This window comes from Ambystoma mexicanum, chromosome 6p (genome assembly GCF_040938575.1).
Source record: "Ambystoma mexicanum isolate Mex_15411 chromosome 6p, UKY_AmexF1_1, whole genome shotgun sequence".
Taxonomy (NCBI): Eukaryota; Metazoa; Chordata; class Amphibia; order Caudata; family Ambystomatidae; genus Ambystoma; species Ambystoma mexicanum.
The window spans coordinates 1454685003-1454701191 of NC_090935.1; the positions used below are offsets into that span (position 1 = coordinate 1454685003).

At 50.3% G+C, this 16189-nt stretch overlaps 1 protein-coding gene across 2 annotated transcripts in view; it reads right to left on the reverse strand.

The window, feature by feature from the left end:
- Positions 1-11381: 11381 nt before the first annotated feature.
- LOC138510523 (zinc finger protein interacting with ribonucleoprotein K-like) overlaps positions 11382-16189 on the reverse strand; it is a 206070-nt gene continuing 201262 nt past the window's right edge. For both annotated transcript variants that reach the window (XM_069626238.1, XM_069626237.1), the window contains one exon: positions 11382-15909. In XM_069626238.1, the coding sequence (XP_069482339.1) occupies positions 15224-15909 (686 nt within the window). In that variant the 3' untranslated portion in view covers positions 11382-15223. The remainder of the gene's footprint in view (positions 15910-16189) is intronic.

The following is a 16189-nucleotide window of genomic DNA, read 5'->3' on the forward strand; positions in this document are numbered from 1 at the left end:
CCGTGTCAGCTCCTGCATCTGGACCTCAGCCACGCCTGTCAGTATCCTGGGTCACCTGCAAAGGGAGACAAAAGACCTTACCTGCTAAATCAGCATCACGGAGACATCACACCGACGATCCTGAAAAGGAAGACATTTTTAAAAGCATTTCGCTACGATCGCTGCAGCACTGCATTTCACTCACCTATCCTGGACGCCTCCATTTTCAGCAGCGATCATCCGGGTCCACAGCCACTTCCCAGAGCCTAGAGAGAAAAAGACAAGAACAAGGTGAGAGAAGGAAAGGAATAGGAAAAGCTCAGTTTCCTTCTAAGACTTACCTGTTGGGTCATTCCCATTTCATTTCGGGTCTTGCCGCTTCCAGGCATTTTCCGGACCCCGGCCCCTATGGGGAAAAAAGACAAAGACATTGAATGAGCGAATGCAAAGACATTACCAGAGCGCTCATCCAGAACTTACCTGTCATTTACTGGAACTGCACGTTTCACTTCGGGTCGGCGCCATATCTCCGGCATTCCGAACCCCGGCCCCTAAGGGGAAAAAGACATAAGCATTAGCGCTTGCTGCAACAAGACAATGAACATTATTATAAAGCTTGGACTTTTGAACTTACAGCAGAACTTTTACAGCACCTTACCTGAATAGTCAAGCTTACCTGAACTCCCATCAATCCTCAATCCAGTGAAGTAACTGGGTTTCAACGCGCCCCTGCATCAGAAGCAGGATGGAGAGCTCATCCTTCCTGACTCTAAGGTGAGACTTCACGGGGAATCGTGGAAGGGTATCGTGAAGGGTTGGAAGAGAGTGGGAGGCTTGAGCATAACTCAGTCAGTAGGTAATACTCCCTTTTCACGCATAGGGGTATATTCCTGCGAGCCAGAGAAGCCAGAGTAGAGGGGCCCTTCCTGTCCATCTTCAGAGTCCTGCGCTTCACCATTGAAGAAGCACCAGCACTCGAAGCCAGACCTGCGCCTCCGTGGGAATCAGGTGAGCGTTACAACACCAGCAACTGGACCCCAGCAGATGGAGGATGTGACAGCATCATCGGACAGGGCACGTGCACGACGGAGTCGGTGGATTCCATCAGCCTGGATGCCGTCGTGCTGGCACAGGCAGTTGCGTCGGAGGCAGCGGCAGGCTCGACGTGGGAGGCATCATGGCTCGGGGCCATCAACATCAGGGGTGCAGGCATCGGCCGGAGGGCAGGAGAACCCTGGAATGGGAGTGTCTTTCGTGTGGGAGCGGTTGGGCCAGCAGATAGGTGCCGAGCAGCAGCGGGCAGAGGAGGAACGGCTCACAATGGTCAGGGCGGAGAACTCCATGTGGAGGGCGCTGAGTGCCTCGTGGGTATTCGCAGGGAGTTGGGGCTGGACACTGCATTATCCCTGCGAGACCTCGGGGCCAGGAAACATGCCCGCCTCCAAGCCCTTGAACAGGAGTTCGATGATGCCCTGGCCCATGACAACAACCAGTGAGCCGTCGGACTAGCCCGCTGCCCTTGTAAATAGTTATGTAGTTGTTGTTAGGTTTCCTTTGCTTTTTATTTTTTTTTGGACCTTTTGGACAATGGACCACATTTTTGTATATAGTTTTTTTATTAGGTAGTATTATTAGATAGGTTTCATTTCTTCTGTTGGGATCATGGACCCTGGATTGTTTATCTGTATATAGTTGACTGTTGGATTTTTTTTTTTTTTTTAATTTGTTTTTTATTGACAATATACAAACCAGGGTGGGCCAAATGGCCCATCACCTCAACAATAAACGCATAAGAAATCACATTGTCAGGAACATTTTCTGATTAACTCCCTACCCCTATTCCCCCCTCCCGATCCCTCCCCCCAAACAATTGTCACGCCAGCTTTGGGGAAGATGCAACTACATTAAGCATAGGGAAGAACATTCGTACAGCACTAGACAGATAAAAGTTATCCTTGAGACAGTGGGGTAAGACCATGAAGCGATTGAGCCAGGGCAAGACCAACCCTCTGGGGAGTGTGGGGACCCGCGCCTTGCAACCAATAGTTTACACACTTGTTCAATCGCCCCTCTACAATCGCATAGTAATACAGTCATCGTGCAGCAGCACTGCTGTCCATTCTTGGACAAAGTCAGACATGGTATCGTTTGCTATTGCCGAGAGTTTTTCATAGCTGAAAATCACCCTGAGCTTGCAGAGCCATTCCTCTTTGGAGGGGGCCAGGGCGCTCTTCCATTTTTGCGCAAGCGCCAATCTCCCTGCCCGCAGCATGGCGCCGATGACCCTGGGGAAGGCATTCACCTCTGACTCAGGCATGGGGGAGCCCAGTAGGATTTCCAGCGGGTGCAGCGATGGACCATAACCCTCGATGTCTTTGATCCAGCTAAGAAGCTCCGTCCAGTATACCTGTATGGACGGGCAGCTCCACCACATATGAAACCAGGTTCCCCGTTGGTGACATCCCCTGGGGCAGAGGGGGGAAACATCTTGGTACATTCTAGACAACAGAGCCGGGGGGCGGTGCCATGAATGAAGGATCTTAAAGCTATGTTCCATAGCTGCTGTGTATAGGGAGCCCGTGAAGATGCACTTGAAAACCGCCCTCCAGGTGTGATCATCTATTGACATTCCCATCCTCTCTTCCCATATGCACTTAAAGGGTTGTCTGCCTTCTAGGTCCGCTGTAATCAGCACACTATAAAGCTTGGATAGTGAACCCTTGCGGGATCTACTTTTGGCCAGAATAAGTTCGAATGGGGTGAGGGGACGACTAAGCTGCTCGGACCACCTTGGTTGGGTGAGTATCCCTTTCAACCGCAGGAATTCAAAAATCGTGGGGGGCCTATCCACCAGAGCCTCTGTCAAACTGTCGTATTCAATAAAGCCCTCCTCTTGTGTAAGCTGGGAGACTCTTTCCAGTCCCATGTCAGACCATGCCTGCGTGTCCCGAAAACCTCTCATGTCAAGATCGATGGGCAGGCCCCAGAGAGATGACAGAGGCGAAGGCCATGTAGATATCAAATTGTTGGCTTTGCTGGGTTTCCATAGCGTCCAGAGGACTGCTAAGGTAGGATGTGTCTTGAGTTGTGGGGGGATTGACCTGGGAGAGGCCCAGAGATAGTCCCTAACCTTCCTCGGATGTCCATGGGTGTCTTCGACATACGTCCAGAATGTACGCATATCGTCCCGCATGTGCTCCAACATCACCCTGAGCTGGGCTGCTTTATAGTAAAGCCGGAAATCGGGGAGTCCAAAGCCACCATGGGATTTTGGGAGGGTCAGAGTGGAAGTTTTAACCCTGGGCCTTTTGCCATTCCAAATGAAGTGGAGGACACGGGACTGGAGCGCCTCGAAGAAGGCCTCAGGTATCACGACGGGGAGAGCTGAAAAGAGATAGAGAAGGCGTGGAAGAACGTTCATCTTAACCGAAACCATGCGTCCAAGGCAGGAAAGCGTGAGGGGGGCCCATCTTTTGAGATCGCTACTGACCCGGGCAAGGATTCCAGGGAAATTCCATTGATATAGTTGTGACAGGTCTCTGGGGATGATGGTGCCCAGATATCTTGTGGATTCTCGCTCGATTCTAACCCCCTGAATGTCGGATTTATTCTCAATATCTAGTTCCCCTGGGCCCATTGGCATGATGCTTGATTTGGATGTGTTTACTCTCAACCCCGAAAAGGAGTCAAATAAGTGTATGAGATCAAACAGCCTCGGTAGGGATTTTGGAATGCTGGTCAGGTATCCTAGTATATCATCTGCGAAAAGGGAGAGCTTAAACTCGCACTCACCACATTGTATACCCATAATTTCCGGGTCGTTCCTAACCGCTATAGCCAGGGGCTCCATGGCCAGGGCATATAGGCGAGGTGACAGGGGACAACCTTGCCGGGTGCCTCGGGAAAGGGAAAAAGGGTCAGATGTACCCCCATTAACTAATACTCTCGCCGAGGGCGAGTTGTATAGTGCTGCGACCCACCTGCAGAAGTTAACTCCCAATCCCATTTTCCTGAGAACCTTGATCATGTAAGGCCATTCGACCTGGTCGAAGGCTTTCTCCGAGTCGAGTGAAAGGAGGTACCCCTCCACTCCCTGCTTGGTTGCCTCATGCATCAGGTCGAGGGTTTTTCTGATGTTATCTGACCCCTGGCGCCCCGGGATAAAGCCCACTTGATCTCCATGGACCAGGGTAGGGAGGAACTTTGCCAATCTGTTCGCCAGAAGTTTCGCCAGAATTTTGACGTCGGTGTTTAGAAGCGATATGGGGCGGTATGACTGGCATAAGGTTGGGTCCTTGCCCTCCTTAGGTAAGACCACTATTAGGGCTGACATCATTGAGGGTGGGAGGGACCCTTGGCTAAGCGCACTGTTGAACAGCTTGGCCAGAAAGGGGGCGAGTGTGGATCTATACGTCTTATAGAATTTGACTGAGAAGCCGTCGTCCCCCGGGGCCGTACCACTTTTTAAGGAGGAGATAGTGTCGATTACTTCTTCCGGGGAAATGGGGATTTCCAGAGTGTCGGCTTTGTCCGGTAGCAGGCCCGGGACAGGGAGGGAGTCCAGGAACCTATCAACGTCTATCCCATCCCCCTTGTATTCTGAGCAGTATAATTTTTCATAATATAGCCTGAATTGTTCCGCTATCTTGGAGTCCCTTGCAGTCGAGTTACCGTCCGCAGAGCGGATAGAATTCACTCTTCTGCTGTTCCTCAGTTCGCGAAGTCTCCAGGCCAGTATCTTGTCGGCCTTTTCCCCTTTTTCCATATATTTTGGTTTCAGAAAAGAGAGCTTCCTTTCTATTTGCCCTACTTGAAGATGAGCCAGTCTAGTGCGCAGCTTCTGCAATTCCTCCCACTGCCCGGGAAACATCTGTGTTTTCAGCTTACCACCCGGTTGTATGGCCCCTATCTTGGATTTCAGGTCTTTCTCTTCCCGGTCCCTCTCCCTTTTTTTCCCTGCCCCTATGCCAATCAAGGTACCTCTAATAGTTGCCTTAAACGCCTCCCATACTCCCATAGTGCCTACCTCCCCGTTGTCGTTCAGGGCGAAATAATCTTCTATGGCTGTCAGAAGAGTTTGGCGCGTCTCCTTGTCATGTAGAAGGAGGTCGTTACAACTCCAGCGGGAGCTGGTTGCAGGCGTAGGGGGGAGGCCAATCCTAATCTTAACCATGTCATGGTCCGTCCAGGGGACGGTTTCCACCCCCGCGCTGGAGACCTCTCCTTGCATAGTTGAGTCTACCAAAATGTAGTCTATACGCGAGAAGACTTCATGAGGCTTAGAATAAAAAGTGTAGTCAGGGTTTAGACCTTTCCTGGGTGTACTCGTGTCACACAATCCCAATTCCCCATTCACTTCCTGGAAGGTTGATGCCAATTTTTTGTGGAGACGAATGTTGGGGCAAGGGTTCACAGCTTTTCTATCCCTCTCGGGACACAGCACCATATTAAAGTCCCCTCCCACCAGGAGGGTACCCTCCGTGAATGCCATTATTGTCCCCTTCATGCCTTCCCAGAAGACGTCCTGCGACTCATTTGGGGCGTATATGCAGACCAAGGTGAACAAACGACCCCGCACATCCCCTTTTACCATGAGATACCGACCCTCCGGGTCTGTTTGTGCCACCTTGAACCCAAAATGAGCCCCTGGGGACACCAGCAGAGCTACTCCCCTCTTCTTGGACTGGGTAGAGGCTGAGAATACCTGATCTATGTTCTTAGCCTTGAGCTTGGGCTCCTTCCCCCGAACCCAGTGGGTCTCTTGCACAAAGAGGAACTGTAGTTTCATCCTCGTGAATTCCCGCATGAGCAGCGACCTCTTGGTGGGTGAGTTGAGCCCCCTGACATTTAGAGACCCCACTGACAAGGATTGGAGTGTGTCATCCATAAGGACGCGTTCTGAAGCACATAACTCCAATTTCAAGGATGCAAGTGCCGTTACTCCCTAGTTGTTTCAATACCTCGCAGGGGGCTAGTAACGACCCCCAGGGTGTGATCAAATCCCCAAACTTAGGCGTGACATAACAAATCCCCCAACATCCCAACTTCCCCTCTTCTCTCCCCCCACCCCCCTCCCCCCAGATCGCCTGGTTGTGTTGAGGCATCGTCCCGAGGACACACAACCGGCCAACCATGTCTCCCCCCTCCGGGCTCGTTACCTCATTATACACACCCAATCGAGCCCCCCCCCCCTCTTCGGGATGAATGCAAGGAAGTAGAATCTAGCAACATCCCCCCTTTGCATAGTCAAGTGGATAACATTTTCATCAGTTTCCAGTAGTTTGATTCAGCCGTTCTGAGGGTCCGGCGACGCTGGTGCCACTCCTGAATTTCCTTTGGCCTCGTACTCTGCGCCTCTCCTTTGGAGCGTTGCTCTTTTTTGGGCCCTTCGGGGTGCGCTCCGGATCTCGGTCTCTCGGTTCCAGGCCCGAACTATCTAGGAGTTCGCCCGTCACTCTTTGGATGTCATCTTCGGTGATCAGGGTATACTTATATCCTCTCGAATTCGAAAGAAAGTGAAAAAGGATACCCCCACCTGTATCGGACTCCCTTGGCTTGGAGCATTTTCGTCAGAGGGGAACACAGGCGGCGTCTTGCCAGAGTGAAGGCCGACAGATCCTGATATACCGAGATCTGGGCCCCCTCCCATTCCACCGGGCCCTTCCTGCGAGCCAGTTCGAGGATCCTGCTTTTCTCAGAGAAGTAGTGGAAGCGGACCAGGACGGATCTGGGGCCTCTGGAGGCTGCCCCTGCTCTATGGGCCCGGTCAATAGTGGGTTCGTTAGTATTAGCCCCGTCGAAAAGGACTCTCACCACCGCGTTGACTGCCTTGACAATGTCTGCCTGAGTTTCACCATCTTGTTCCGGGAAGCCTAGGAAACGTAGGTTGCAGCGCCTTTCCCTGTTTTCCAAATCGTCCATTTTTAATGAGCATTTCTCTTCTCTTCTCTCAAGCTCCGACAGGCGCATGTCAAATTGAGTCTCGAAAATGTCACTGGAGGTTGTAGTGTTCTCCAGTGCCTGCACCCTGTCCTCTATATTGTCCACCTTTTTGTCTAGGGTGTCCAGCGTAAGGATGATATCTGCACGGAATCCTCCAATTTCATCCAGCAGGGCCGCCATGCCCCTGGAGACCGAATTGGCATCTGTCGCTTCTTGTTGCATTTGGGCGGCCATTTCAGGGGCTGTAGGGGGCTCAAGGGACGGGCGCCGAAACCTCTGCAGTGTTTCCCTCCAGGTCATAGGCCTTCCCTGGGCGCTCTTGCTCCCCGGTGTTTACCACCGAGTGATAGTGGCCAGCGGGGCCTACTCGTCTCCTTTGCGTCCTGGGGGGAGCGGGGGCCCCCTGGTAGCTCTGCGGCCGAGGGTGGGGGCAAGGTTGTGGGGGGGCTGGAGCCCCAGTCAATTCCCCTGTCGAGGGCGGTGGTTTCCCTTTCTCCGATTTTCCCCGCTGTTTTGTCCCCGTAGTTGGGGGCCGTGGCTGCTTGTGTTTTTGCAGGCTGTCCTATTGCGGCGTTTGCGGGGGGTGGGTGCCTCAATCTGAGGCACCCACCCCCCGCAAACGCCGCAATAGGACTCTCAGTCTCAGGGTGCTTCCGGGGCTTGCGTGGGCAGTCCCTGGCTTCTCTCCTCCTTCCCCCTTATGGGTTTTGTTTCCCCCGGTGGGTGCCCAGCCCCGGGGTGGGTCTCCTTACCTCGGGGGGGCCACTCCCCCGCCGCTCGTGGGGTGCTGTGTCGTTGCTGTCTCCCCGCTGGGGGGGGTTCCTTGACCTGTTGCGGTGCCACCTCATGGGCCGTTTCGCCGTCACGAACGGCCGTCTGGTCAGGGCAGGAGCCCTCGGCCCCGACCGCCTGGGCCTCTGCACGTCCCCTCCGGGCCCGACGCTGCTTTCCGCGGAGCCGCAGGGCCGCAGGGGGGAGGGGCCTCGCGCCCTCGAAGTTCGCAGGCCCAGAGCTCCAGCTCTGGTCCACACTCGGCTTTCAAAGTTGGGCCGGCACCTTCACACGGGGGGGGGGGGTGTCGCTGTCTCGCTCCGGGGGTGTCGGGGGGGGCTCAGGTCCCTCGATCAGCGCCCTGTTGGGGAGACGAGCGGAGATGCTTCAACACATCTCAGCGCCCCCTGGTGGATCGGATTTTATTTTTTTATTTGGAATTTACCCATGGAGCAATGGTTTTCGGTTTTGATTTTCCATTGGATTTACTTTTTTGAACTGTGACTTTGGACACCTTTCCTTTGGATTATGATTTGTGGTTTTACATTATTTTACGGACATGCTTCTTTTGGTTTTTAATTCCCATTGTCGTTTGTTTATTTTTTATTCCATTTATGTTGCTTTTAATACATTTTCTTCATCAAACTTCAATGTGTAGTATCATCTCATTGGTTTCATGCATATCATGATATGGGTTTTGACATTCACTGCCACCCATTGTGTGTATGTGAGGGACATGTGTTCATTTACATACTTGCCATTGGGGTTGTATCATGTAATTGGCATTTCTAAGTGGGTGGATGCAATACTTGAGTGGGTGTTTGGCATGTGGAGGCAGCCCATAAGGGCCAGGGATCTAGATTGTGATGACGTGTTGGCTGGGGGACATGAGTGGGGGCCTGGTGGAGGGTGCCCTGCACTGCTGGGGGGTGGGGGTGGGGTGCTGGGAGACATGTGTGGGGGCCTGGTGGATGGTGCCCTGCACTGCTGGGGGTGCTGGGAGACATGAGTGGGGGCCTGGTGGAGGGTGCCCCTGGATGCTGGGGGGTGGGGGTGCTGGGAGACATGTGTGGGGGCATGGTGGAGGGTGCCCTGCACTGCTGGGGGGTGGGGGTGCGGGGAGACATGAGTGGGGGCCTGGTGGAGGGTGCCCCTGACTGCTGGGGGGTGGGGGTGCAGGGGGACATGAGTTGGACATGAGTGGGGGCCTGGTGGAGGGTGCCCTGCACTGCTGGGGGGTGGGGGTGGGGTGCTGGGAGACATGAGTGGGGGCCTGGTGGAGGGTGCCCCTGGATGCTGGGGGGTGGGGGTGCTGGGAGACATGTGTGGGGGCATGGTGGAGGGTGCCCTGCACTGCTGGGGGGTGGGGTGCGGGGAGACATGAGTGGGGGCCTGGTGGAGGGTGCCCCTGACTGCTGGGGGGTGGGGGTGCAGGGGGACATGAGTTGGACATGAGTGGGGGCCTGGTGGAGGGTGCCCATGGATGCTGGGGGGTGGGGGTGCTGGGAGACATGTGTGGGGGCCTGGTAGAGTGTGCCCCTGGATGCTGGGGGTGCCCAGCACTGCTGGGGGGTGGGGGTGCTGGGAGACATGAGTGGGGGCCTGGTGGAGGGTGCCCCTGGATGCTGGGGGGTGGGGGTGCAGGGAGACGTGTGGGGGCCTGGTTGAGGGTGCCCCTGAATGCTGGGGGTGAAGGGGGACATGAGTTGGACATGAGTGGGGGCCTGCTGGCAGGTGCCCCACAGTGCTGGGGGGTGGGGGTGCTGGGAGACATGCGTTGTTGATCAGTAGTGCAAGGTGACATGTGGCTTGGCTGGGGGGCATGCCCATGGTGGATGGGCTGCCTGCGGGACATGAGCAGGGGTGCAGGGTAGTCCCCTGTGGTGTGGGCTGCCTGCAGGGGCGGTGGAGGGTGTAGAGGGAACACCTGGGAGGACCCACACGGACAATTCATGTGTAGTACTCCCCGTGCAGCCCTGAAATACACGAACCCTGCTTAATTTGCATGTCATACTTCCCGCACACCCCTGGAATACACATACCCAGGACAATCGCGTGTGGAACTTCCCGTGCACCCCTGAAATACACGTACCCTGCTGAAATTGCGTGTGAAACTTACCGTGCACCCCTGAAATACACGTGCCCTGATGGAATTGCGTGTGAAACTTCACGTGCACCCCTGAAATACGCGTACCCTGCTGAATTTGCGTGTGAAACTTCACGCGCACCCCTCGAACACACGTACCCAGGACAATCGCGTGTGGAACTTCCCGCACACCCCTGAAATACACGTACCCTGCTGGATTTGCGTGTGAGACTTCCCGCGCACCCCTGGAACACACGTACCCAGGACAATCGCATGTGGAACTTCCCGCGCACCCCTGAAAGTCACGTACCCTGCTGAATTCGCGTGTGAAACTTCACGCACACCCCTAAAATACACGTGCCCTGATGGAATCGCGTGTGAAACTTCACGCACACCCCTAAAATACACATGCCCTGATGGAATCGCGTGTGAAACTTCCCGCTCACCCCTGAAATACACGAACCCTGCTTAATTTGCATGTGATACTTCCCGCACACCCGTGGAATACACATACCCAGGACAATCGCGTGTGGAACTTCCCGTGCACCCCTGAAATACACGTACCCTGCTGAAATTGCATGTGAAACTTACTGCGCACCCCTGAAATACACGTACCCTGCTGAATTTGCGTGTGAAACTTCACGCGCACCCCTCGAACACACGTACCCAGGACAATCGTGTGTGGAACTTCCCGCACACCCCTGAAATACAAGTACCCTGCTGAATTCGCGTGTGAAACTTCCCGCGCACCCCTGGAATACACGTACCCAGGACAATCGCGTGTGGAACTTCCCGCGCACCCCTGAAATACACGTACCCTGCTGTATTCATGTGTGAAACTTCCCGCGCACCCCTGGAATACACGTGCCCTGATGGAATCGCGTGTGAAACTTCCCGCGCACCCCTGAAATACACGTACCCAGGACAATCGCGTGTGAAACTTCCCGCGAACCCCTGAAATACACGTTCCCCGCTTGGCGTTTGCTGTTTGGCAGCCCTGTGAACTGGTCCAGGGTTAGCGCAGACATTGGCGATGAATTGGGGATTTTGATGGCTTTTCCTTGCGCGAGGGCGTTCTTGGGGGCGTAACTGGCGCTGCTGCAGGGTCGCTGTGCCACTCTGCGCCACGGCTGGTTTTGGAGGCTAAAATCCATGAATACGCTGTGGGATTAAATGGATTTTATCACACTTGGCTGGCGCAGTGTATCGCACGGGGACACTGTGCGCCAGCCGCGTGCGCCACTTTTGTGCGAAATTCTATGAATTACCCTAAGAATACTGATCCTCAATGGATATGCTCGCCATGAAAGAAGTGTTTGCTAAACTAAAATGGATCACATTACTATAGTGCCTTAGCATCGCATGCTCTTTTTTCATAGAGCTAACATAAACAGGAAAATACAAAGGAAGCGGGGAAACTTTGTGAAAACGCTATGTTAAGCTAATCTTCATACAATCTGGTCACAGAATACTCTAAAAGTGAGTGTTTTTTCAAATTCTACTATCGTCCCTGAAATGTTTGTTATAAATTGAGCAAATTGAGTCAAACACTCCAGGAAATGTTCATAAGTGCCTACAACATTTTGGAAAGCAATGCAGTTAAAACTGTTAAACATCTTTTTATTTACAGATTTAATTCGACAATTTATTAACCGACAAAAGGTTTTCTTTTTGCTTTGAGCCACCAAAAGGCTCTGTATTCCCTCCTGAAGAACTGTCTGAATATTAAAGACAGTGAAACACGTGTCGAGGGCATTAATTGAAAAGGACATATGAAAAAAAAAATCAAAAATGAATTAAAGACATTGTGTAAAACAATACCATTTGGATTCCTCTTTTATTTTTAACTAATCAGCATGCTGAGGGCGCAATTAGACAGGTTTTCGGCCTTTTTCTAAGGAAAAGACCATTTATTTGTTACATTATACAGTCTGATCAGCCTCAGACAAGAGAAAACAAACTTGCAGCCCAGCAAACCACTATCCACCGGGAGAACAAAAACTCCAATTATTTTGAACTCAGAAAAAAAAGGCTCGCCATAGAGTTGAATCAAGGCTGAAAGAAGGGACCATTTGGCCCTGACCTTACATTGCAGGTTATGGGACTGGATTACAGATAAAACCAAATATGAAGCAGCCTCCTTACCAAAGATTTCAGTACACAAATGGATGGGTAGATATAATCTGGGAAGGAGATTACCATTATGACACAAACACTATCTGAAAAAGAATAATGTTTGGTCTGTTGAATTTAGTCATGGCAATGGGCTTGACCACAAATTGGGCGGTATCCTGCCTGGCAAATTGTCCAACTTTATTAGCGTTAGTGCCCCCCGTCCATCAGTATTGCCGCCGGATCACGGGTTGGGTGCTTACTGTAAGTCCCCATTCCCCATTGGACCCAATAGGGAATTTTCTGCGCAATTACTGCATGGTAATACTGCCAGAAGTAATTGCGCCGAAAATGGGCATTTTCTTGGCGCGTTTACCCCGAGCTCTGAGCTTGGGGTAAACACGCCAGACTCATGATAGGGCCAGCCCTTAAATGCGGTGGTAACACTGTTACCACCGCATTAAAGGGCTAACGCCCAACTCGTGATCGGCCCAATGTCTGGTGACAAGGGCGCATGTGCGAGGTTGTCAAAGGATGAACTTTGGTCATGCATGGAAGGATAGTCGGAGGCAGTGTTGCTGGGAGGTAGAGGATTATAAAAAAGAAGGTGATTGTGGTGGTCCTTCAGCTGACACGGGAGTGAGACGTGTCCGTCTGTGGAAGTGAAACCTAAGTTGAAAGCAGGTCAGTATGGCTATTTTGTAACAATGTTGAGCACTGCAATGGTCAGGAAGGTTCAGCGTATTAACAGCACCGTAGTTATTTCAATTGCATAATGGGGAAACCAGGACCGTCTCTGTAAATCCTCTTAGATGGAAGGATAAAAATGTTTTTGGGGCTCCAGGAACCCTTTGTTTGATCAGAAGATAGTGCAATTAAGAAGGTGGGCTGGAAAGATAGGATGAATACATGAGTTGCTGCTGCAGGTCGAGGGAGTTTTTTCAGGAAAGTGGTTAACACTGTCTGCTTGATGTCTTGGTACAACCTGCAAAAGCTGAGAGATATGTTAATCTCTTGCAGGGGTAGTGTTAATCCAGGTGAGGGGCTTATCATAGCTTTAGGTGAACAGATTATGGCAAAACAGGGTATGCTCTCTGAAGAATGACATGAGAATATTTGCGCTTGGGTGAAAGGAGTAGTGTGTGCATCAGGGGTGTGTTCAATGTTGTGGTACCTGTTGAAGATTTGCCAATGTCCTGGCACAAAGAGGACAGATTCTTAGGAAAGAAGTTGACCAGGCATTTCAAAAGGAATCTAGCAGGGGGGAGCTTATGCAAAGGAAAATGGGGTGCTGATCTTTGGACCACTTCAAGTAATTGTGGGACTCTTTTGTGGCCTGGGCGAACCAGAGTATGAAGTAGGTGGCTTGGGTAGTTGCAGTGGGAGCTGTGTAGGCTTTGATTAGTGAGCAGAAATGTTCCTGTTACCAGCTCTTGGGCATACAGGCCAGCTGCCCTACTAGAATAAAACCTGCAGTGAACTAATGTACTTTCACATTTTCGGGGCTTTGGGCGCAATCTGTTATGGTGTGTGAGGGGAAATTCTATTAAAGCCATTACAAAGCCAGGATTTGCAGGCCCAAATGTGTTAATATCACTGCGAAAATCACCTTGTCAAACTGATGGGGATGTAATGAGCCTCATTTGCATTGGTGAGATCTTTTCGTAAGGTACGCCAGGAGAGGGGTTTAAAGGCAAGATGTTCAGAAGATGGAAGGGAGGAAGCTGAAGGGGATGTGTCAATAGTCCTAAGCAACAATGAGAGTAAGATTGCTGAGGGTCGGTCAGAAAACAAGATTGAGAATGTGGACTGCCTTGTATGGTGGATATGAGACAAGTCGTTATAGGCCCACGCTGGCAAGCCCTTCTAGAAGAGAAAGTTGGTAGATGAACTCAGGCTCTGCAGAGTTTAATTACAATGAAGTCGTCTGGGGGGGGCAACGGGGAAAGATATCAATGTGGAAAACTAATCAATGAGAGCCTTCAAAAAAGCCGGATTGCATGAGGGTAGCCTTCAAAAAAAGCCAGGGGAAGTCTAGCCATTTTTTTGGGCTGCGACAGTTGCGTAATCAGTATTATGAGGAATTTAACAGTGCAATAGGACAATGTCTTGGAAGAGCCAGGTTCAGTGACAGAGGAAGTCTAAAGCTTGATATTCTTGGAAGCAGTGGATGCAAAATGCATGTTTGAATGGGAAGAGTTCATTCACAATAAGGCACCCACAGTAGTGTGCAAGTGTTTATGTAGGTTGACAGAGGCTGCGACGAGGACTACAGGTGGTGTAGGCGGGCAATTCCGCAGAGGATGATCTTGTCTAGGTGGTGTGTTGGTGTCGTGCATTTGGAGAGTGGTAGTGCAGAAATTCTCATCTTTGTAGGTTTTTTTCTATGTAGGTTGTGCTAAATTAAAAGTCCTGGAATGTTTCCACCCACAGGCACTACTTCTTAATCATGTTCTACTGTATCTTCCATTTAACGGATAATTAAATAACATGTTTCTTTGCCTTACCTAGAAGATACTTTTCATAGTGTATAACATGTTCAGAGATGGGCAATCAACAAACACTGCAAACATCAGGGTTACTGAAATACAAGTAAGTATCTTTCTGAGCTGTCAGACTGTGGTCTTGAATGAATACCAGTTAACCATGTCCTTCTAATTTCTTTTTGTTCACTCATCGACACTAGATAGAAAACTTTTGTTATAGATGGTTAGTTATAAAGGCTTCAATCAGGACTTCTTCTTTCAAATGAACTATGACAGTTCTGAATAGCATGAGCCAAAGATATTTCATAGCGTTTCAAGGCCAAAGACATATACTTGGGTATCTCATCCCCACATCAGGGCATTTTAAGTTTATATTTGCCAAACAAGCAGCAGAAAAACCATTCCTTTGAGCCTCCGGTCATCCAGGTCACAGAACACTTTGCACTGCATGTGAGCTACAGTATAGACTTTGACATATCTTTTCCCTGAAGAGTTTACAAATTCGGTATGCTGTAAAGTTTTGATTTTCTGGGTTATACTACTCCAAATTGGAATATGTGTAAGAACAGGGTATGTTAGGAATATGATGTGCATTGTAAGACAGGCAGTAGTAGCTCCTTGCAATTACAGATTGTTTAAGACACATACCCCAGGCTTGTACTATTTGTTGTAACGTTTAACTTTTTTCTCTGCTTGCATTACTGGGACCATCAACAGGGTTTTAGTGGCCTAACTCGACTCACAGCAGAGGTTTTTGCATCTGTTATACTGGAAATGATGCGTCAGATTCTGCATCATACCGTTAGATGGTTACATCTTTTACAATTGGCCCACCATGTGGATTAGCTCAATTTAGGCTTGTATTTTCTGCATGGGTTTTTTGATGTGCTATAAGGCTTGCCTTCCAAGGAAAGCTTTTTGAACACCTGTTGCATCGATAAGGCCTTTCTCCAGTGTGACCTCTCTGATGTCCAATAAGATGGTGCTTCTGAATAAAGCTTTTTCCACATTCATTACAGTGATATGGCCTCTCTCCTGAATGTGTTCTCTTGTGTTTGACAAGAGTGTTCTTCATTCTGAATCCTTTCCCACATTCCGTACACTGATATGCTCTCTTTCCATTGTGCATTTTCCTATGTTTAACCAGACTGATGTATTGCTTAAAGCTTTTGTCGCATTCAGTACACGGGTATACTCTCCACGATGGTTGTGTGCTTGGTTGACAAGTTAAAAGATTAGCATTCTTCAATCTGTTTTCAAATTCATGTGTTCTTGAGACCTCGTCTCTAATCAGTCCTTGATGTACACTGGAATGTCCTGAATTTCTGAAATCATTTGCATATTGCGGTGTTTTCTCGAGTGCCACTTCCTGATTACTTTCTGGCCAATGATGATTTCTAAAAGATGTTCCCATCACAGAACTCGGAAGCACCTTTTCTTTGGCCTTTCTCGAAAAGTCTTTGTATGATGCTGCTTTCCCAATGCATGTTAAAAAGTCTACATCTTTCCTTTCATTGTTCATTCTTCTATCACCTTTTGGATAAAAAAAAACACATCATTAGCATCTTATATATAAAAGTAAGTATGCTCATTTATAGTATTTAGTTTGGCGCACAGAGTCAAATGGTAGAGCCGTACACTGCAAGCCAAGATGAATGCCTATATGTCCAGTCATGGGAGCAGATTTCAGCATATTGCAGATGTAGTGTGAAAAAAGCACCCTTTATTGATTCCCTCATACCTCCTTGCACAAGGCCCACCTATGTATTTTCTTTTTTGATGGTGGTTTGTAAGGCTGATAAGCTAAAGTGCT